The 21527-nt window shown below is 43.6% G+C and overlaps 1 protein-coding gene across 1 annotated transcript; it reads left to right on the top strand.

Moving 5' to 3' along the window:
- Positions 1 to 3544: 3544 nt before the first annotated feature.
- On the top strand, positions 3545 to 21478 carry LOC110506469 (pyruvate kinase PKM). Its single transcript, XM_021586090.2, has 11 exons — positions 3545 to 3683; positions 9065 to 9243; positions 10047 to 10138; positions 14007 to 14138; positions 14582 to 14768; positions 14957 to 15227; positions 15439 to 15589; positions 15734 to 15886; positions 17008 to 17174; positions 18580 to 18761; positions 20275 to 21478. The coding sequence occupies exons 2-11, from the start codon at positions 9087 to 9089 to the stop codon at positions 20379 to 20381; spliced, it is 1599 nt and encodes a 532-aa protein (XP_021441765.1). The 5' UTR covers positions 3545 to 3683; positions 9065 to 9086; the 3' UTR covers positions 20382 to 21478.
- The last annotated feature ends 49 nt before the right edge of the window (positions 21479 to 21527 follow it).

The following is a 21527-nucleotide window of genomic DNA, read 5'->3' as shown; positions in this document are numbered from 1 at the left end:
GGAGAAGGGCGAGAGAAAAATGGAGGAACATGGCAGTCCTGTTAGTGCTGTGATGACTGTGTGTTTCTGAGTCTGTTTCTAAGTCTGTGCCTGTGTCTCTGCCAGAGCAATCACTTTTTGAGAAAGAAGTGCATGTCTATTGTCTGATATTATTTTAGGACCGTTCTGTCTGTTACGCTCATAAATCACCTATTCTAAAAGATGAAATGAAAAAAATATATAAAGTGAATCCTCAGGAACAAAACACATTCTAATTAACTCATGAAATATAGAAGCAACGGAACAGTATTTTATGTATTGCAGTGTGTATTACAATTATAGAGCTGCATATTGTTTAGGAAATTGTACAGTGGCTGAGTCAGCGTCTGAGACAATGGCAATTAGCCTCTGTGCAACGGTCTTAATCAGTGTTTAGCCTGGTTAGCTCCCTGCATCGTGGTAAGTACTGACCAATATAACGGACAGATTAGGCTCTGGCTCTGCTGTGTGTCCACTCTTAGTAAGGAGTGATGTCTCTTTGCTGATGTGTTATGGCAGGAATTCCAAAGTGCAGTGACCCTTGTTAAGATTTTCTGCCTGAAGACAAATATAGGACATACAGAGCATTCGGAAAGTATTCAGGCCCCTTGACTTTTTCCACATTTTGTTACATTACAGCCTTATTCTAAAATGGATTAAACAAAATAATCTCACTAATCTACACACAACACCCCATAATGACAAAGCAAAAACAGGTTTCAGAAATTTTTGCAAGTTTAAGTATTCAACATAAGTATTCAGACCCTTTAATGATTTTCTTTTTTTCTCTCAACCTCTGACAGGTTGGTTGGATGGGGAGCGTTGCTGTACAGCTATTTTCAGGTCTCTCCAGAGATGTTAGATCGGGTTCAAGACTGGGCTCTGGCTGGGCCACTATAGGACATTCAGAGACTTGTTCCGAAGCCACTCCTCCGTTGTCTTGGCTGTGTGCTTAGTGTCGTTGTCCTGTTGGAAGGTGAACCTTCGTCCCAGTCTGAGGTCCTGAGCGCTCTGGGGCAGGTTTTCATCAAGGATCTCTCTGTACTTTGCTCTGTTCATCTTTCCCTCGATCCTGACTAGTCTCCCAGTCCCTGCTGCTGAAAAACATCTCCACAGCATGATGTTGCCACCACCATGTTGCCAACACCGTCCTCCAGACGTGATGCTTGGCATTCAGGTCAAAGAGTTCAATCTTGGTTTCCTCAGACCAGAGAATCGTGTTTCCCATGGTCTGAGATTCCTTTAGGTGCCTTTTGACAAACTTGAAGTGGGCTGTCATGTGCCTTTTACTGAGGAGTCAGTGGCTTCCGTCTGGCCACTCTACAATAAAGGCCTGATTGGTGGAGTGCTGCAGAGATGGTTGTCCTTCTGGAAGGTTCTCCCATCTCCACAGAGGAACTCTGGTGCTCTGTCGGAGCTCAATTTCAAGTATCATAGCAAAGAGTCTGAATACTTATGTAAATAAGGTATTGCTGTTTTTTTATTTTTAACACATTTGCGAACATTTTTATCATGGTATATTGTGTGTAGATTGATGAAGACATTTTTTATTTAATCCAAGGCAGTAACGTAACAAAATATGGAAAGAGGGAAAGGGTCTGAATACTTCACAAATGCACGAATGCACTACTTCAAGAGCCTATGGAGCCTATGGTGGGGGAGCATGCCATAATCATTTGATCTACTAAGTTCTACTGCACAGTGCACAGTGCATGACCATTTCAACAGAAAAAATTAGACAGGACAAGTGTACATACCTTCTCAGAGGATGGCTCTAGCTCCATGCATACAGGGGAGACTTGCCATAGACATAGAATAGATAGTTCTGCAGTGAATACTGCTGTTCTAGGTCTTTTTTAAAAATATAATCACTTCATTCAAAAATTATAAAAACTTGAAGATTTGACATTATATGAAAATAAACTATCATCATAGTCAGACAACATATATTTTCACAAATCAAAATACGAATATATCATAACAGCTCTCATCTAATATCTATACATCTATAGGATTTGACTGAGGATTTCACCAGGGTGAGGGCTATCTCACTGTACCTCATGACTGTGGTGTGTGAGACGATAATGCCCTGTGACAGGTGGGGGCTTTGCCAGTGTGGCCAGGTGATTGGGTTGGAGGGAATGTCCCTCACCTGGGCAGGTGTCCATTGGTCTGAGGGAGCAGAGCAGAGTGCAGGACACAGCCAGAGTCTGGCTGGGGCCAGGGAGAAGCCAACATGGGCAGTGGCAGCAGCTGCAGCAACGTTACCGTTGAGATCAGGTGAGGACTACTGTAGGAGGGGACAGAGAGGGAGGGGTTACATGCCAGGACTGAATGCTGTACATGATGACATGTAGACAAGCCCTACAGTTAGAACACTTCAACAGTGACAGCAGGTAGGAATTTGCCTCTAACTTGGCTTGATAAGGGTTAGACGGGACATGTAGTCTCTCTCCCATCTGTGATAAGAGGTTGCGTTGAGTAGGAATTCAACAATTCAGATTGAGTGAAAGGGTTTTTGTTTATATAACTACCCTACCAAAAATATATTGCATGATATAAAAGTAAGAGAAAATGTTAGAGGGAAACTATCAAAGGTTTGTGCTGGGAGAAGGAATATTCAACTGTAGTTTAGCCACAGTAAGCTAAGCCTCAGCTAAGCGCTTCTTCCTAATGAACACTAGAGGGAGCTGTTGATTATAAATGATCTCATTCTCAACTGTTATACCAAAGATACTGGCTCCCTTCTTTTATCTGTGGTTATACTGGTGCTGCTGACAGACCCCTCTGAATTCCCTGAATGAAAAAGTGAACTGTTAAAGTGACATGTTGTGGAACTTGTCTTGCATGATAAATGATATTGTGATACAATTGTGATACAAAATAATATATTGTGTACAATTAAGTAAAATATCGTCGTCATCATCATCAGATACTATGTGTGTGGGTGAGAGGAGTGGAGACTGGAAAGGAGAGAAGTACTGATTTGTTTGAGAGTGAGATACAATCATTTTCTTACATATTTGTTACTTACACAATAATATAACCTTTCAGTCATGGTGCATCCCATGAGGCACTGCGGCTTCAGGATGTACGTGCATCTTTTGGTGTGTCTTTCCTGGGATTTTCACATCTCCAACCACCATGATGGGCATACATTTATGCAATTATTGACTATACAGTGAGATTGAGCATAGTGTCACTGAAATACAGGTAATTGAATATAAGACCCTATGGTACCCATTCCGATGTTCAAGAAATTATACCGCATCCCTGAGTCACATGTCTGCCCCATGCTTCAGAGATACTTCTCAGGTTCCTGATTGGACATCAGCGGTATCGCATCACCGCACTTTCATTATGTTCCTTTATGTAAACTTTCCCTTGGTTTATAGTTCCAAGCCCTAGGTTACCGGGTGTTTTTTTCTTCTTCAAAGAATACATCAGAAATCCTACATAAATACATTCTAAATATGTATGAATTATTGAAACCATATATCTCGATTGAATGCATTATATCATTTGAATAGCGACTTACTTATTTATCGCGGATGGATACGTGATGGATCGGACAGAAAAATAGTTCCGGTTGAGTTTGGGAGATCACCTTGAGCAGCTGGGTGTAAGAGAAATACGTCAGTCTAGCAGTTGTTCATCGAAGTAAGGTGAGTCTCGTCACAAGATAGCTAGCTAATGACATGATGTACGTATGTTTTGCAGGACTTCTGTCACCAAATGGCCATTTTATTCATTTTTGACGCTCTCATATTCTGTATTGCCAGCTGGTTTCTTTAGTGGCATAGTCCAGGCAATGGATGTATTCCCGAAATAAAACTGTCTATATAGTAAGAGGTAATAGTAGTGGTCACTTTGAACCATCTTAAAACCGCAAACCATGTGGTGTTGTAGTTATACAAAGAATGGTGTCGTTTGTCAGTGACTAACTCCGTGTGATGCAGCTTTCTCAAGTTAACTATTCATACAGGTGAACTTACTACTTAATGACTTTTTCTGAGTGGTGTTATTTGTCGTGAACTAACATGATTTCAGTCTAAAACATGTATTTTAAAGCGGGGAGAATTGTAAAATACAAGTGCGTTTGTCTTGTCTTGCGTGGTGGGTGTGGTTGACCGATGAACTTGGAATTCCATTGGCCAGTTTCTCTTCGCAATATCTTAAAATCTTAAATGTGACGCAGAGATAGAAACGTGCCCTGTGGCGCATCAGTGGATGGATTGTACTGCAAACTGATGACTGCGACCATTCTCATGTTACCAACTTATTATTAAAACTACCGGTTAATTAATCAGATATGTGCGGTCCACCCAGCCTCCTGAACAAAACGGTTATTCGCACTGTGACTTGCAGTGGTCTGGTGTCCTTTTGTTAGAAATAAGTCTACAACAAGCACCTTTACTGCAGTAGTGTGGCCTCACTGACATGTCAAACTATAGGGCCCTATAAAATCCGCGATACGGTGAACGCAGACAAAAAACTATTTTTTTTATATGGCCCTAAATATGTCACAATGGATTGGCTTTGTTGACACTGGAAGGAGGGGGGAGTCAGTGCAACCTTCTAGAAAACCTCCCCTGCAGTGCCTGTTTATTGACTAGTCATGCATCAATACTATAGCTCTTTCTATCAGTTAGCCTCCATCAAACTCCTGAACTTGGTCAGTTCCATTTCTCCCAGCTCCCAAATCAAATGGTCATGTAGGCCTTCCGTTTTTTGTTTTGATGAAGCCTGTCTAGATTAACTTGGAACAATTAGCAAATGTCACATCAGAAATGTATGCTTAGTCAGTCTCAGAACTAATTTAGGCTTCACATTAAGGTTTAGTGCTCCTCTTAAGTCTGGTTCAGACTATTCCTGAGATTCTCAGCCATTGTTATGTAATAGATTCTTCTGGCCCAGAGCCCTGTGTGGGAGGAAATACAAGCCACCCTGGCCCTATACTTTACACAGCATCAGCAAAGGGAGCCGGTTTCTATTTTGGTGTGCTAGGGCATAGGAGCACTTCTCAGTAGGTGAGGAATCTTGTGTTATCAGTGGGGACAGGAGAGGCTGGGCTATACTATGGTATGTCCCAACATAGTGCATCTCGTAGGAGTGTGAGAGGCCTAGGTTATAGGGTACTGAAGTATACATTATCTGGCAGTCTGCATAGCCAGAGTACTGGGGTGGGAGCACGTAGGCTGCAGGCCCCACAGTAAATGTCTAAAATACTCCCACTATGGTGTCACCTTTTAGTCATTTCCTGCTGTAACTTTCCAGAGTGTTAAATATCATGCAATAGCCCCTAACGGTGCACAGGGAGAATGACTGACTAGGCACCTCTTCCTCTGAAGTTTGTTCTCAATGAGGTGAATAACTACTCAGAATCCCCAGGTTGAAAACCCCAACTGACTCACTATTTTGCATAGCATACTCCTGGTCTCCTACTCAACTGCTATTGAGAGTTGAGTAAGAAGAAATATAGTATTTTTGGGGTGTAGGCCTACAGTGACTGCATCTGTTTTTCTGCATAGTCCTGATGTAGCTGGTGCTACTTCCATGCAGCCTGTCATGCATAGTGGTAGCCTTGCCTCCTGCTCTTAGCTATGTCTAGCAATGTGAGACTAGCATAGTGGCTACAGGTGCTGAGTAACGCTAGGCTGCTGCACAGTAGAACATGGATACTTTCTCCTGTGCAATGCAGCACAGAATGCAACGGTGTCACCCGACCAGTGACGTATGACTACTGCCACCCCATTGCAGCATGATGCAATGCACTAATCCCAGGCTAGCACTTTGTTTTCTACACAGGCTTACCCTGTGTTTATTATTAGAATATACATCCACCATTTTAGAGCCCTAGGGGTGATATGACCTAGTGCTGCCAACATCGTTTACCACAGCACACTGTCTCATGTATAGCCGCAGTATCAGGGCACACAGCCTGCTCCATGGATGCAGCAACCTGGACTGTGTCTACTGCAGCGCGTTATCCTCACTGAAGAGAATAGGATTTATTCCTGAGCCGTGCGTAGGCAGGCAAGTCACTCTACCAGGACTTCCTGCCTGTCCGGTTAGCTCTGCTGCTGTTCCTGCTGCGCGCTCAGTGGGGACCGGGGGGGTCACACGGGCTGGGCATCCTCTGGAGGTCTGTAGCAGCTACGTCCTTGTACGTCCACAGGAGGAACAGAAAGGTCTACTGGTACGTCACATAGCTGAATGACGAGACTGACTCAATGTAGCGCAGGGGGAGAGCTAGGCTTCTCGAGGTCACCAGTGTAGGTTTATAGGCTATGTAAGTGTCATCATGGCTGCTCCTAGGTTGTCATCTGTAAGGCAACGTCTGGCCATGTTGCCAATGCGCAGTGGAGACATCGCAGTGTGTGCATGGCATGCGTGTGTGAATTTGAGTGAGGGTGAGAGGCAGTATGTAGTCATGGAGAGCGGGGAAGCATATTTGGTTCCAGTGAGCAGTGCTGTTGGAAGGGTTTGGAGAGGATTGGTAGCAGCAGAGCAGCTCTAAAGTTAAACCTAAGTGACCCAGATGCATGTCTATTACTGGTGTGAGTCACTGGCCCCAGGTCAACCCTTTACATACTTTTCATCTTTGTCACAGGCATATGAATGGTGGCTCAGATTGACCTGGCATGGCCTTGGACTGTAGAGCATCTTTTGGTAATCCATCAGCCTAGCTGTGTTAGTCACAGGGTAGGGAGTGTTTCCTGAGGAAGCATAGCTGGGTCATGTCAGGACTCCACCAGAGGCTGTAGGATAGTTCCAAACTAGTCCCTGTTGATTTCATGGGAATAAAACCAAAGTAACCATATAAAAAGCAATTGTGTTATAAAGTGCCACTGTATGCATTTTGTAGCCTACGGAACTGTTTTCAATGTGCAAATGTTGAACTTGATATCTGCAACCTCTTGAGTTTGTTGCTGGTTACATAACCAGACCATCACATGTCTCACCCCCCCAAATAAAATCACTGTTAGGCTTCCTGCAGGCTGCTATAAATAGTGTTTTCCAGGGATAAGAATCAGGCTTCATTTGAGATGAGACATTGTATGATTTCTGTTCAGCAGCCTCTGTCTGGGGGCTAGCCCCTGCTGTCATGCTGTGTACGCAGTTGGGAGTCTGGAGAGAGCAGGATGTGACCGTGCTCACGTACAACACAAGGCTGCTGCCTTTGAGGCTCTGACGTCACTGAGCTGCTGCCTATTGGTTTTACTGCTCCTGTGTGGCAGGTTCCTGTCACAATTCATTTACACACTGAAAGAGATGAGCTGTGTAGGCCTGGTTCTAGAGGGTAGCATGCCCTAAATAGTAGTGGGGTGGGGGGGGTCGATAGTTACATATCAGGATATTGTAAAAAAAAATAATATTGCAATATTATTTTTGTGCTAGTTGGCTGTACCTGCACCGAAACTCCAGTATTTTTCCTTCATAGCCTGTTCTCCATCCTTATTAAATAGGGAGCCAATTTGTTTTCATTCATTTTTTTTTCCCATGACTGAGCGCTTATTTTCTTATGGCTCTCTCGTCCCTCTGCAGCTGGCATATGGTGAGCAATATGTTTCGAACATCGAATCGCAAGAAAATCACAGTATCGACTTGCAATTCATATAGGATCGTGATAATATCCTAAGGTTCCAGGCAATTCCCAGCTCTGCTGAAATGGCCTACTTGCAGAGAGGAGAATCTGTAGCCATATGAATGAGAACAAGGAGGTTTTGGGGTGCAGAATACATTGGGTAATGCAAATGTTAGGCTAACAAATTTAGCCTCTGCTAATTCAAGCTAGGTGAGTAATTTTGAGGGGAAGTATGTGATTTGTGCTTTGCAGTAAGCAGGGCTACTGAGGAAGATAACATGCTCTCTCTGTCCCTATGCATCCTGCAGATTCTCATCTGTTTTTATGTAGTGTCTTAGAGGTCGGTAGACTAACAGATGTAGCCTATTAGAAAGCTTAGTATTTCCTAGAAGCTCCACCTTGAAGCAATCAGTGAGCGTGTTCTCTGTTCATGTGAGTTACTCTATAATTTACACTGGGTGAAAGTCAACTCTACACTGGTTAGTGTTTAGGCTAGTCCAGTTTGGTAACCCTGTCTTGTATCCAGGGCAGCCCTCCAGGGATCCCCCTTGTCATGCATACCTTCTGTCTGTGGTATGTTCGCTATCTATTGCCACATTCCTGGGTTACAACACAACCATGGCAACAGAGCCCCTGTCGCAGCTTGCAGAGTTGCCTCGGGACTCCGCTCCACCTTACACAAACAGAGCTACCTCATTGACTTTTTTAGCTTGCCCTAAAGCCATGGAGAATTTGGCCTGACCTACAGTACCTGTACAAAGAGCCTGTTTTGTTATACTGTCAAGACGGACACTAGAAAAGGGAAGTGTTTTGACTCTTGAGCAAGAGAACTTTATGGTGCTATGAAGTCATCTATTGGGTTTCATGCAGTCCTTTGCAAAATGTCCCCTTGTTTTCAACAGCTCTGTATAGAACCATGTTGAAAGTGATCTGTCCTGGGTTGGAGGAAGTAATGAAAGCACTGTGCCAGTCAGGGCTGCGGTTGCCATGACTTGCAAACAGCTCAATGTGCTTCTCAGTGAAAGAATGCTGTGGAATGTTACTGTAGCCCAGGCTATATTATAGATCAATTGTATTTAGGCCCATGTCTTTATTGTCTATGGTGCAGCCTGAGAACCAGCAGGGAAGGGTTTCAATCACTTTTTCAGATGTAATCCTCTTTTGAATGGGTTCCTCATTCCACAAACAAACTTATTTGCACAGACGTCAGTTGATACAAAGCCACACACTGCCTCCAATAAGCTGTTGCGTGCTAATTCCTGAGGCTATACAGTGTTGTAGACTGGTGGATCTAAAGTTGATGCTTTCATGAACCAGTGTGGTCCTCTGTTTAATGTGGCAGTCCAGTCCATAACCTGATAATGCCCGAGATTGGCGACACTGAATTGAGTGAACCGTTAGCACCTTACTGTCTTAGTAGTATGCCCTTCATATTACCTCATCTCTCTCCTCCTCCAGGACTTCTTCAAAATCTGCCATCATGCCCGGTTCAAAGTCTCAAGACATGGGCTCTGCCTTCGTCCAGACGCAGCAGCTCGGCGCTGCCATGGCCGACACATTCCTGGAGCACCTGTGCCTGCTGGACATCGACTCTGAGCCCACCACCGCCCGCAACACTGGCATCATCTGCACTATTGGTCAGTGGCTACACACACTCTAGGCTAGGGCGGTATCCAGATGGTCTTACCTTCATACTGACCTTGTGCCATCTGGGATATTCGGTAATACCGGCACTGAACACAAGGGCTGCTATTTTCAAACTCAACTGAGCTTCTGTAATTCGAAGGTTAGCAATGCTAACAGGTATATGTAAAATCCCATAGAAAATGCTAACGACTGCATTGCCAAATGTCTGACCTAAACTATTTGGAGGACAGACAGCCATCTAGCTGAAGATGGGATAACTAGCTACTAAATTAGTAAACCAAATGCACAACTGCATAGCTTTTAGCACATTAACTTAATAGTTAGGAGATATCTAGATGGCAAACTTTTAGTATTTCCATACTGTAACTAGATCACCTGGCGTGTGCTGCACAACAGTGACTGACTCACAAAGCTACGGTCTTGTTGTGTGCTTGTAAACACCATGTGACTGGGGACTTCTGAGTTTCATAATGAAAAAATTAAGGTACAGGTGAAATTCTTAATCACAAATTAACTGCATGTATTTACTTAAAGTAGCTACAAATATTTAATGGCTTCAACAGTATTGAAAAACCATCCCGTGGCTATTTCCAAATACCCCGGTATACGGTATATCGCCACACACAATGGATGCTAGCTTTCAAATGTCTGTAGGCCTATACTATTTTTACATTGAAGACCCTCTACTATAGGATGATGCTGTGAAATACCTACTGTATGACATCACACTAGTGTGTGTGTGTGTGCGTACTGATGTTTAAACCCGACCTCTAACCCTTGTCTGTCATAACAGGGCCAGCCTCCCGCTCTGTGGACATGCTGAAGGAGATGATCAAGTCTGGGATGAACATCGCTCGCATGAACTTCTCTCATGGATCTCACGAGGTGGGTTCCCTAGCATGTCTAGACTGCTGCAGTGGAGGATGATCAGACTGGATCCAGACCTAAACTGTATATATCTGAATAGTAGTGAGAGGGGGGGGGGGGGGGGGGAGTCAATAGTTACATATCAGGATATTATTTTCACTATGTATTGGTTTGACAATCTCTATTTTTGCACTATTTGCCTGAAACTGCACAAACGTCACTATTTTTAATTCATAGCTTTTTTTAAATGGGGAGCAAATTTCTTTTCAGTATTTATTTCCATGACTGATCAAAACAGGTTTTTCATTGCGCCCACTTGTCCCTCTGCAGCAGACCTATGGTGAGCAATATGTTTGAAACATTGAATTGCAATAAAATCACAGTAATGAATCGTGATGCATATCGTATCGGCACCAAAGTATTGTGATCATATCGCGATGCCCTGGCAATTCCCAGTTTTACTGAATAGCACAAATCCAGTCTGTTTTGATGAGCTTTATGTCAAGTTTAGCCTCACCAAGGTATTGATTTATTGTTAAAAAAATATACATCAGTACATGGGGGGTGTGTGTGAGATATATCGATCTCTCACACACACGACAATTGGGCTAGGGGGTACAATATCACATTACACAAGGACCTTAAGGGACATGCATAGAATTGTAACAGCTTTTTTGTTGGTAGAGTATTTAATTGTCTTAAAATATAGTTCAATTTCTTTTTGTAAATGTGTATAAATTTACATTTTGAATATGAAATTTGGCCAAAAGAATAATGAAATGAATTACATTGTTTCAACTTATTTCTATTGTAGGTAAAGAATCCATGCAATACATCTCTCCATAATAGTGTGAAATGTTAAATTATAAATCTATTGATATCTTAACAGATTCCTTACATGGAGACAATGCCAAAAAGATGCAACACTGTTTTGGGTGGTTAATTCAAATTGTGCCTTTTTCTAAAGGTGTTTTTCTTCAACTTCTTCATATAGTGGTTGGCAGGGTAATATTGATAAAATAACCAAATTTAATGAAGTTCCTAAGTAGGTGTAGGTGTGTGTGTGTGTGTGTGTGTATATATGTGTGTGTGTGTGTGTGGCATGATTCAAACTTTTTTCCAACAGATATTATCAATAAAACTGTTCCCAAAAGGTATGACATAAGGTATAGATGCAACACCCTGCTGAAACAACAAGGTTTGTATAGCTCTGTTGAATGGCCCAAAAGGGGGAAAAATACATTTTTCCTACTGAGTCAACAGGGTTAACGGAAGGTAGGCTCTGAGGGTCAGGTCTTGACACGTTCCTGAATAATAAAGCAACACCTGAGGGAATGGCATCTAAAACAATTTCAAGGTCTTTAGGTGTTACAGGGATCTTATATAGTGATAAGAATTCCTTATAACTAAGTAAAAGACCCTCTTCATTTACCAGTTGGTTCACCAATAGGATATTATTTCAGAACCAATATTCTAAAAACAAAGCCGTATTTTTATACAATGTGTCCGGATTATTCCATATCTGTATGGATAAATTGTGACTAAAATCTGACAAAGCAGTTTGACTGGAAGTTTGTCAATATTATAATTGCAAACCAACATGAAGTAAAGGCCACCAAAAGTAGAGAAGACATGCCGAGGAATTAAGTTCCACATAGAAGTGGGTCTTAGGAATTGATTTATCCAATTGATCTTAAGTATAATTGAAGTAAAGTGCAGAATTTAGCCCCCTGTACTCTTGTTCATTACATCAGTTTTTTTTCCTAATGTAATGGGTACGGTTTCTCCACAGAAATGTGAAAAGCATCTGGTTAATCTATTTGCTTATTTTACCGTTAAGTTGTAAAGAGAGCAGCATACGTTAACCTAGAGATAAAGAATGGCAAGAGTGTGCAGAGCTGTCATAAAGACAAAGGGTGGCTACTTTGAAGAGTCTCATATATTTTGATTCAAACTTTAACTACACGATTCCATATGTTATTTCATAGTTTTGATGTCTTCACTATTCTACATTGTAGAAAATAGTAAAAATAAAGAAACCCTTGTAGGTGTCTTTTGAATGGTGCTGTGTGTACATGAGACCTTTCTCACTTACAAATAAGTATTAACTACATAGAACAATAACAGTGTAAAGTAAGTCAGAGCAGATCTGTATGCATAAAAAATAAACACAATAGGCAGCAATCTGGTCATTCCTCTGTCTTAACCTGCTACACTCAGGCAGGGGGCCTGCGCCACTCACCTTGTCATCTTGTCTGTCTCCTGGCCCTCTACTGGCTGTACTGTGTCATGGAGGCTTATCAAAATGTTAGGAAGGGCACTTCCACATCTTTATAGCTTCATGAAATTACATTTCCTCTTGCTGAAACTAGACCTGGCTTCGTCTGACTAGCTGCTCTTAAGTATATGCTGGACTGTAGTTATCTTGGTGTAATTTGGCACTGCACTATTGGCTCCCTTTGATGCCAAGGCTGTTTGTGGTGATACAGTAACAGAAGTGCAGTATAACTGGGAAGGAGCGAATGGAAATGAAGCCCTGCGTGATTACCTACCAATTAAGTGCTTAGGTAAAGCTCAAGTTACGTTACCCAGATGGAGAAACGGCATGAGCCATCTGGGGCAGCTGTCTCCAAGGGCAATGCTAGCACTGCCACTCAATACCATTAGTGTAGTTGTAATGTACATGTGGACAGGCAGGTTGTAGTAGCATATTTAACTCTGTGTAAACCGTGTTCTCTTGCATAAATGTCCAGGTCATACTGTCTGTGAATAAGGTTTCATGTTAACCCCACGTGTTTACAATTGAAGGGTATTGCACTGTGGTGCCTAATCTGAATGGGGACTAGGCATAAATCAGGGGTACTTGCCCATCTGGCAAGTTGGGAGCAGTTTTCACATGCCTGAAGATTATGCGTACTTGTCCAAAATGTATTTGGTTTTACTTGCACATGCCGTAAATTTAATTGTCTTTCACTCCAACATGGGGGTATGAAATCAACTTTGTGGTGAACCAGCCATAGTGTCTGGTGAATTATAGTTCTGCTGAATATAAACAAATATTTTAAATCACAGAACTACAACTTGCTTTTCTCTAACTTGCTGAGAAGACGTATTCATGATGTGGATTATCAACTTTCTATAGTAGTCATGTGGATAGTGTTCTTTTTGGCAAACTATCCCTTCAATGATGAGGCTCGTGAGGGAGTTGCTTTTTCCACAAGCCTTTTTGTCATGGCAAATTTAATGAAACTGTAGACCCACTTCCTAGCTAGCACACTAGGCAGCAAAGTCAAATGAATATTCTGTCTAAACTGAAACATTTGAATTGTGAGGTGATTTCCTAAATGCAAGCGCCACTTGATCTGCAAGCACTCCACCGACTGCAAGTGCCACTTGATCTGTGACTTGCGCTACTGACATGGGTACATCTTTGTCATTGGGAGTGGAGACATGCAGTTAACAGCATTAGAAAGAGCTTAAATTCACCAGATTTGGTTGGTGTTAAGTGGTTTTCCTTGTTTGATTTGTGAACTTTTGTGGGCAGTGGTTTTTATTATTATTTTAAACTATACAGAGGGTAGCTAGATGTTTGACCTACTGGTAACAGTTGTCTAGACCATGTCCTTGATTGCGGTCATATTTCTCACGTTTATGCCCTGATACAGTATGTTGTCAGCTGATTATGCTCAGTTTTGTGACTCATTACACCTACACTAGGTGTCCACCCTCTGAGTTTTCCCATGCCTGGGCCATCTCACGTCGTCACTGAAATAAAATGTCAATGTCTGGCTGATGCGTTGTTGCTTTAGTATTTGTTAAAAGCCTGTTCAAAAAATGATTTCCTTTTTTTATAGATTATTTTTTTAAATTCTATTCTCTTCCACAGTACCACGGTGAGACCTTTAAGAATGTGCGTGAGGCCTGTGAGAGCTTTGAGGCCGGCAGCATCCACTACCGCCCCGTGGCCATCGCTCTGGACACCAAGGGACCTGAGATCAGGACTGGACTTATCAAGGGAGTGAGTAGAACCAACCAACTACCATGTTCCCAGCACTGGAAGCCCTATCCAATGTTTACTACATATTTTGTTGTACAAAATATTGAGTACAGATGTAGGATCTTAATTTGAGCCAGTTTTCTACAGCAGGAAAATAATACTGCAGCAACAGGAAATGAGGATTGTAGGTAATAGACATTTTGTAGGTGTTCCTTTTTTTCTTAAGGCAAAATCAAGCCTGAAATTTTAGTGGAATTGCAAATTTCATAAGTCACCTTCAACCTCAAATATACAACAAGGTTTACATTTTACTGCATATTTTGGACTACTTCAAGCTTGAGATTGGTATGGTTAAAAAGGGTTATAGATTCTTGACCAATTTCAAACTCCTTTTACTTCATTGAGTGGTTAAACCCCCATAGTCGTGATTCCTATTGAGACTCATCCATGGTCCTGTGTGTCAGAGTGGCACGTCTGAGGTGGAGCTGAAGAAGGGCAACATGATCAAGTTGACCCTGGATGATGCCTATCAGGAGAACTGTGATGAAGACAATCTGTGGCTGGACTACAAGAACATCACCAGGGTGGTGGAGCTGGGCAGCAAGATCTACATCGACGATGGACTCGTGTCCCTCCAGGTCAAGGAGATCGGTGAGTTCATGTTTGGCTCCCACTTAAGAAGAGCTGAATAGACTAAAGAATATTCCTTTGCGGATCTATGAGCACTAGAATCCCCTCACTTACTGAACTTTTGGGTGGTTAGAGGATGGCCAGATGGAGTTTAATTCTTTATAGCCTGGAGATGTTAACACTGTCCTCTTCAATGTGTGTGTGTCCAGGTGAGGACTACCTGATGTGTGAGATTGAGAATGGAGGGACCCTGGGCAGTAAGAAGGGTGTGAACCTGCCTGGTGCTGCTGTGGACCTGCCTGCTGTCTCTGACAAGGACATCTCTGACCTGACCTTCGGCGTGGAGCAAGGAGTGGACATGGTGTTTGCCTCTTTCATCCGTAAAGCAGCCGACGTGCACGCTGTCAGGAAGGTGCTGGGAGAGAAGGGCAAAAACATCAAGATCATCAGCAAGCTGGAGAACCACGAGGGAGTTCGCAGGTCTGTGTGATGGCATTAAATGTACAGAAATACAAGCTGATTTTTGATCCTTGACGAGTAGAAATTGTGCTCGACTGGCCTGTGCCCACAATCCTTACCGTCACTCAATTGACATTAGAATAAATGGCATACAGTATGTCTTATCATAGTTTGTAACACGATAGGAATGTTAAATCCGACGTCTGAATCCGGTTTCCCGTCCCCTGTGCAGGTTTGATGAAATCATGGAAGCCAGTGATGGCATCATGGTTGCCCGTGGAGACCTGGGAATTGAGATCCCCACAGAGAAGGTGTTCCTGGCCCAGAAGATGATGATTGGCCGCTGCAACAGAGCCGGCAAGCCAATCACCTGCGCCACACAGGTCAGTTTAGTTGTGATACTTTTTAAATATTTTTTTAACAGGAGACATTTCTATTTCCACAGGCATGCTACAGTTTGTTGTGAAAGGTTGTCTGTTATTTCACTGTTGGTAGCCTGACATTGTGAACCCCTGTGCTTCCCACAGATGTTAGAGAGCATGATCAAGAAGCCAAGGCCCACCCGCGCTGAGGGCAGTGATGTGGCCAATGCCGTGCTGGATGGAGCTGACTGCATCATGCTGAGTGGAGAGACCGCCAAGGGAGACTACCCACTGGAGGCTGTCCGCACACAGCACATGGTGAGACATTGCCCCCTACAGTTACCCTCCAGTACTGTCCTTCAGTCTGGGTGTCATCAGCCCGGGACTACCTCTGGTCCTGACCTACACCGTATAGACCTATCAACAGCAGGTTCAGGGCTACTGGAAGTCATGTTGCTGATGACGTCCCATTCATTTCCACTTACACATTTATCATGTTTTATGTCTTATGTGATGTTTGTCAGGGTCAGCAAAGCAATCTGGATTCAGCCGGAGTTATATTGAGTCATAATGTTGTAATGATCCATAATGGTTTGCTCACTAGGTTTTAATAGTACAGAGTGTAGGACATGGGTGGAGAATCTGGCTGACGCTGCCCTCATTTCCTTCTACTCAGGCCTTTAACAGCTGACTCTGGTTCAGCTGCTGCACTCCTCTCTGGATGCAAGCAGGAGTGACTCAGCAGTCCTTGAGCAGCTGCCTATGAGTTCACTGCAGCACCATGTCCTTCACACTCTTAAACCTGTTTTTGCCTCTAAGAATGCATTGAGTTAACTGAAAGCACTGTCCTACACAAGGACTGACATTAGGCTCAGACTAACTCTGCCTCTTAACAGCTTCTCTTTTACGGTATTTGAATGTTTTCCCTCAGTTTATTGGACTTTGGAAGCTTTCTTCTTCGTTTTAATTTCCTGTTCTACGATCTCTTCACATGTGTGACTGTACAAAGCATGCATGTTATAACACCAGTTGACTATAGTCATCTGCCCATCTCATAACCTCTAACCAGCTAACTAGTTTGAATGAGCAGTCAGTTTGGGTGGTATGCAGTATCAGAATGTAATTCTAACTATAGAATTACCATAGAATCATGAAAGCAGTTTAGTGATGTGTAGCGGTGTTAGATGCCATAGCTACATGGACTGGCTGCGGTGGCCCATTGGATGTGTTTTTAACGTGTTTTGTTCTTGTCTCACTAAACTGCACTCTGACTAAACCCACATTTCTCTCCTTTCCCTCTGCCTACCTCCTCTCTCCGTCTCCTATTCCTTTCACCTTAACTTCCTACCCTCATCTCGTCTCCTATCACTCTTTCCTTATATCTGTCTGTCTGGTGTTCTCCCTGTCTGTCTGCTACATCTTGCCCTCGCCTGTGCCAGATCGCTCGCGAGGCAGAAGCAGCCATGTTCCATCGGCAGGTGTTCGAGGACCTGCGGCGCGCCGCACCACACTCCACCGACCCTGCCGAGGCTATCGCCATCGGAGCCGTGGAGGCCTCCTTTAAGATCTTGTCCTCTGCGTTCATTGTGCTCACTAACTCTGGAAGGTAGGCAGGTGGATGTAGCACGGCTGTTTGGGAGGGGGACTCAGGAGGTTTGTGAGAAGCCAGAGTAGGGAGAGACAGGGACTGAATGAAAGGGCATGGCACGTGTTTACAGGTCCTTACGGTCACAACAAACTGGAGACCACTGAAAGTTGACTCATTATAAGAATGGTCTATATATCTGGTAGTGCCTCTGATCGACAGCCAATGTTTTAGTCGTTACATCCACAACTCCGTAAATGAACTGGACCAGGACTAGATAGGCGTTTGCCATGCCTCTCAGGTGCAAGGCACGCCTCGTGGTGGTGTGACTGAGTGTAACCCTCGTTCCCCGGGCCCACCCTCGCACTCAGATTGCTCGGGAGGCTGAGGCAGCCACCTTTCACAGACAGCTGTTTGAGGAGCTGCGACGCACCACCCGCCTGACCCGGGACCCCTCTGAGGCCGTGGCCTGTGGCGCAGTGGAGTCCTCATTCAAGTGCTGTGCTAGCGCCCTCATCATACTCACAAAGACAGGCAGGTAGGAGGAAGACTAAGAGGAGAGGGACGGGCAGGTAGGAGGAAGACTGCTGGGAGGAGAGGGACGGGCAGGTAGGAGGAAGACTGCTGGGAGGAGAGGGACGGGCAGGTAGGAGGAAGACTGCTGGGAGGAGAGGGACGGGCAGCAACAGATCACGGACTTACAGAACATGCAACTCTGACCCTTAACATCCTGTTCCCCTACATTAGATTGGTTACCCTCTGTGGGCGGAGTGTTCCAGGGTGGGTGGAGACTGTAATATGAGCTGTAGAAGGGTGGGGGAGTGTTATGGGTTGTTCTAACAGAGGCCACTCTGTAGACAGATCTGTAGATGATAAATACAAGTAGAACACTATTCATGAAGAGTCCTCAACATTATTAGGAACACCTGCATTGGTAGAGCCATACAGTTTGTCAGGGTAGAAGGTTCTGCAGTCGTTATTGAGTTGTGTTCACTCTCACATCCACTGACCCTTTTTGACTGCTCAACCGTGACATTTTCCTAACTATTTTTAACTCATTGTGATGACTTTGTTTGACCAGTCTAGAGTGACTGTCTTTGTAACCCCCAACAGAACCGACAGGATGAAATGTTTAATTTTGACTGTGGCTTGTTTAATGTTCACATTGAGACATCCTTAGACTTAGTGTAGCCATATGCCTTGACGTCTCCCATTGACATCAATGCATATTTATTTTACTATAGTAGGTCCTCCACTAATCAAATCATTATTTTCCTAATATTTCAGAAATGCATTTTAAGTTCCAAATCTACCCCCTTTCTAGATTTTGTGTAGGCTTTGTTCAAGCCATATCTGCTGCCATTCCCATATCTGAAATGGGTGTGTCCTTGGCTGAAGGAGTCTGAGCTGTGTTGTCTGTGTGCAGGTCAGCCCACCTGATCTCCAGGTACAGGCCCCGCGCCCCCATCATTGCTGTGACCCGTAATGGTCAGACCGCCCGCCAGGCCCACCTGTATCGCGGGATCTTCCCAGTCTTCTACAACAAGCCTGCCCACGACGTCTGGGCCGAGGACGTCGACCTCAGGGTCAACTTCGCCATGGAAATGGGTGAGAGTCAGCAGCCATTAAATCTCTCTTCATGAGACGTAAGATCAACTGGACATCTATGGTATTTAGTGTTCACCAGAAGTGAAGCTCGGTCAGTCCGTCAGCTTCCAAACAGTCTAAACCACGGGTTTCCAACCTTTTGTAGCATGAAAATTGTATAAAATAATAATTCTAGTTTCAAATGGGCACACCAATCCTCACCCCTGCAACTCTTCCGTGTCATTAGCGTACAAGAGAAAATATTGTGCTGTTCTGTCAATATACCTGGTCAAATAATTAAGCAATAAGCCCTGAGGAGGTGTGTTATATGGCCAAGACTCCACGGCTAAGGGCTGTTCTTATGCACGCGGAGTGCCTGGACACGGCCCTTAGCCGTGGTATATTGGCCATTTATCACAAACCCTTGAGATGCCTTGCTATTATAAACTGGTTTCCAATGTAATTAGAGCAGTAAATACAATTTGTCATACCCGTGGTATATGGCTGTCAGCCAATCAACATTCAGGGCTTGAACCACCTAGTTTAATGGTTAATAAACCACTAAGGGGGCCCCTATAAAATATTTTTAGTTTCTTCTCCAAATTCTGTTTTATATTTAATTTCTTGGTTTTAGATTATTTTGTTTTTTACTGCATGCATTTGAGTCAACTCTGACAGACCCAGTTCAGAAGCCCAGCTCCATTAGCAGCATATTGTAATTTACAATGGAAAATGTGTGTATGCAACAAATGTTAGTGTGTCGTATCACACCGCATCAATTCATTCCTCGAATCATACAGAAGTAGTTTGAAACTAAACGTATCGGAGCCCGTGTATCTAGATGTGTATCGAATTGTCTTGAAAGGGAACGATGCACACCGATACTAACTTTCCTTGCTAGCTTACAGCTTCAGTTAAAATCAATTCACTACCCTAGAACTTTGTTTGTGATCATATGCAAAATATGCCTTTTTCAAAGCTGACTGTCACCAAACGTTCACTGGGTTAATCATCTTTCCCTCAGTCTCCCCCGCCGAAGTAACTGCATGTGCCTCATGAATGACAGTCTTAGAAACAGCTTGCACATTTAAAAGTAGAGTGCTGTTACGTTGCAAATGTTGATAAGTACAATAAAGTCCCGAAGGGAAGCTGTCACCTGTAGCCCCAGCAGACAAATTGAAATCAGCCAAAAGAAGCTCAACTCAAAGCATCCAGTGAGTAGGCCTAGGTTACGTCTTGATTTAGTGTCAATAGATTTACTATTCACATACCTTGATGTAGTTGGCTTGTTTTTACCCAAGTCAAATTGATTGTATAATTGCTTCATTAATGGCTGTCTCAAAAAAAAATCATTTTTAAACATTTCAAATGTAATATTGAACTCAATCTGCCCAAAGATTTGTAATTTCAGTGTTGTAGCCTGGTTTCTGTCTCCAAGTGCCATTCTCTGACTCTGGATAATCTCTTATTTCTTGCTCTGGTATTGCCAATGCTGGACCTGGTATGGTGTTGACAACTGCTCTTTGTTTCCCAGGAAAGGAGCGAGGGTTCTTCAAGGAGGGAGATGTGGTGATCGTCCTGACTGGTTGGCGCCCAGGCTCTGGCTACACTAACACCATGCGTGTGGTTGTGGTTCCTTGAATTATGACTACCCTCCTTTCCCCTTCTCACCCCTCCACTGTCTTCCCCTTGTCCTTCTGCTCACCACCCCCTGTCCCAACACCAGGGCTGACTTGTACATCCCCACAACAGTTTAAACTCACTGAAACAAACACCTGGTGGTGGCTTGACCAATAGGAAATCTCCTCCCCACGACAATCCACTCCTCTCCAGGGTTCCCCTCATGTAGGTGTGTTCTGTGCTCCCCCTGTACCCCAATCTCCAGGGTATCTGTATGCGCCCACCAGAAACGGCTGTATTTATTCACACAAACAAAACCATGTATCACTCTTACATTCAAACCAGAGTGAAAGGTTGCAGAGCTATCGATCTGCGCGTCCCGGGCGCTTTGAGGGGGAGGCGGGGCACACCTGCTGTACTGTAACTTGTAAACAAAACACACACTCCCATTCCTATAACGCGAACAAAATGGCGGCGACCCGAAGCGAACAGCTTTTTATGACCCTGTCAGTTAAACTCTTCTCCCAAACAGCTCCTTGTAGTGTTGTCTGTATTTACATTGTGCACTGTATACTTGCTTTCTTTACACTCTCAATCTACTGTAGACGATGTTACATTCTGTTATACTTTTGTGAAAGGTGAATTTAAATTCTGGGCATCCAATACCACATATTTTGTCTAACATAGAGAAATCCTATAATGTATTGGGTGTCCATGTTAGTTTGACTACAGTATTTGTTTTGTGTGTTGAAGTATTCTTAAAGCCCTCACATTTATTTGTATTTTGGTCATATAACTAAGTTGGCACTTATGAACCACTGTATGTAGGCTGCTACATGGTTCTCTCAAATTAGTGCTGTATGAATTCAGTACTTTGAGGGTCTTTCAGAGGGCACTGGGGGGTGGATAAAGGGATGAGTTGGACATGCCCCCCCCACAACCTCTTCATTCCTCCTGCACCTGCTCTCTTGTTCCTGTCGGTGATCTAGTGTGTGTCTAAATGTCCAACTGCTTCTTTGATTGTGATGGTAGGGTGTAAGGTCTAACAATGTTGACTGGTGTAATGAGTTGTCCTTCATGTCTGACTGGATTTCATTCATTAAAAGAGACGAGCACCTGTCTTGTTCCTGTCATGTTATTACGGCAGTCTTAAACCCAGCTATCCTC

Source organism: Oncorhynchus mykiss, chromosome 26 (assembly GCF_013265735.2).
Source record: "Oncorhynchus mykiss isolate Arlee chromosome 26, USDA_OmykA_1.1, whole genome shotgun sequence".
Lineage (NCBI taxonomy): Eukaryota > Metazoa > Chordata > Actinopteri > Salmoniformes > Salmonidae > Oncorhynchus > Oncorhynchus mykiss.
The sequence above is the reverse complement of the archived record's forward strand: the minus strand, read 5'-3'. Positions and strand labels throughout refer to the sequence as shown.

Bases quoted from the DNA above. Each gene is read 5' to 3' on its own strand.
- LOC110506469 (XM_021586090.2), top strand. From the start codon at position 9,087: ATGCCCGGTTCAAAGTCTCAAGACATGGGCTCTGCCTTCGTCCAGACG. The intron at 9,244-10,046 runs GTCAGTGGCTAC...CTGTCATAACAG, and splicing joins TGGCATCATCTGCACTATTG to GGCCAGCCTCCCGCTCTGTG. The intron at 18,762-20,274 runs GTGAGAGTCAGC...TTTGTTTCCCAG, and splicing joins CAACTTCGCCATGGAAATGG to GAAAGGAGCGAGGGTTCTTC.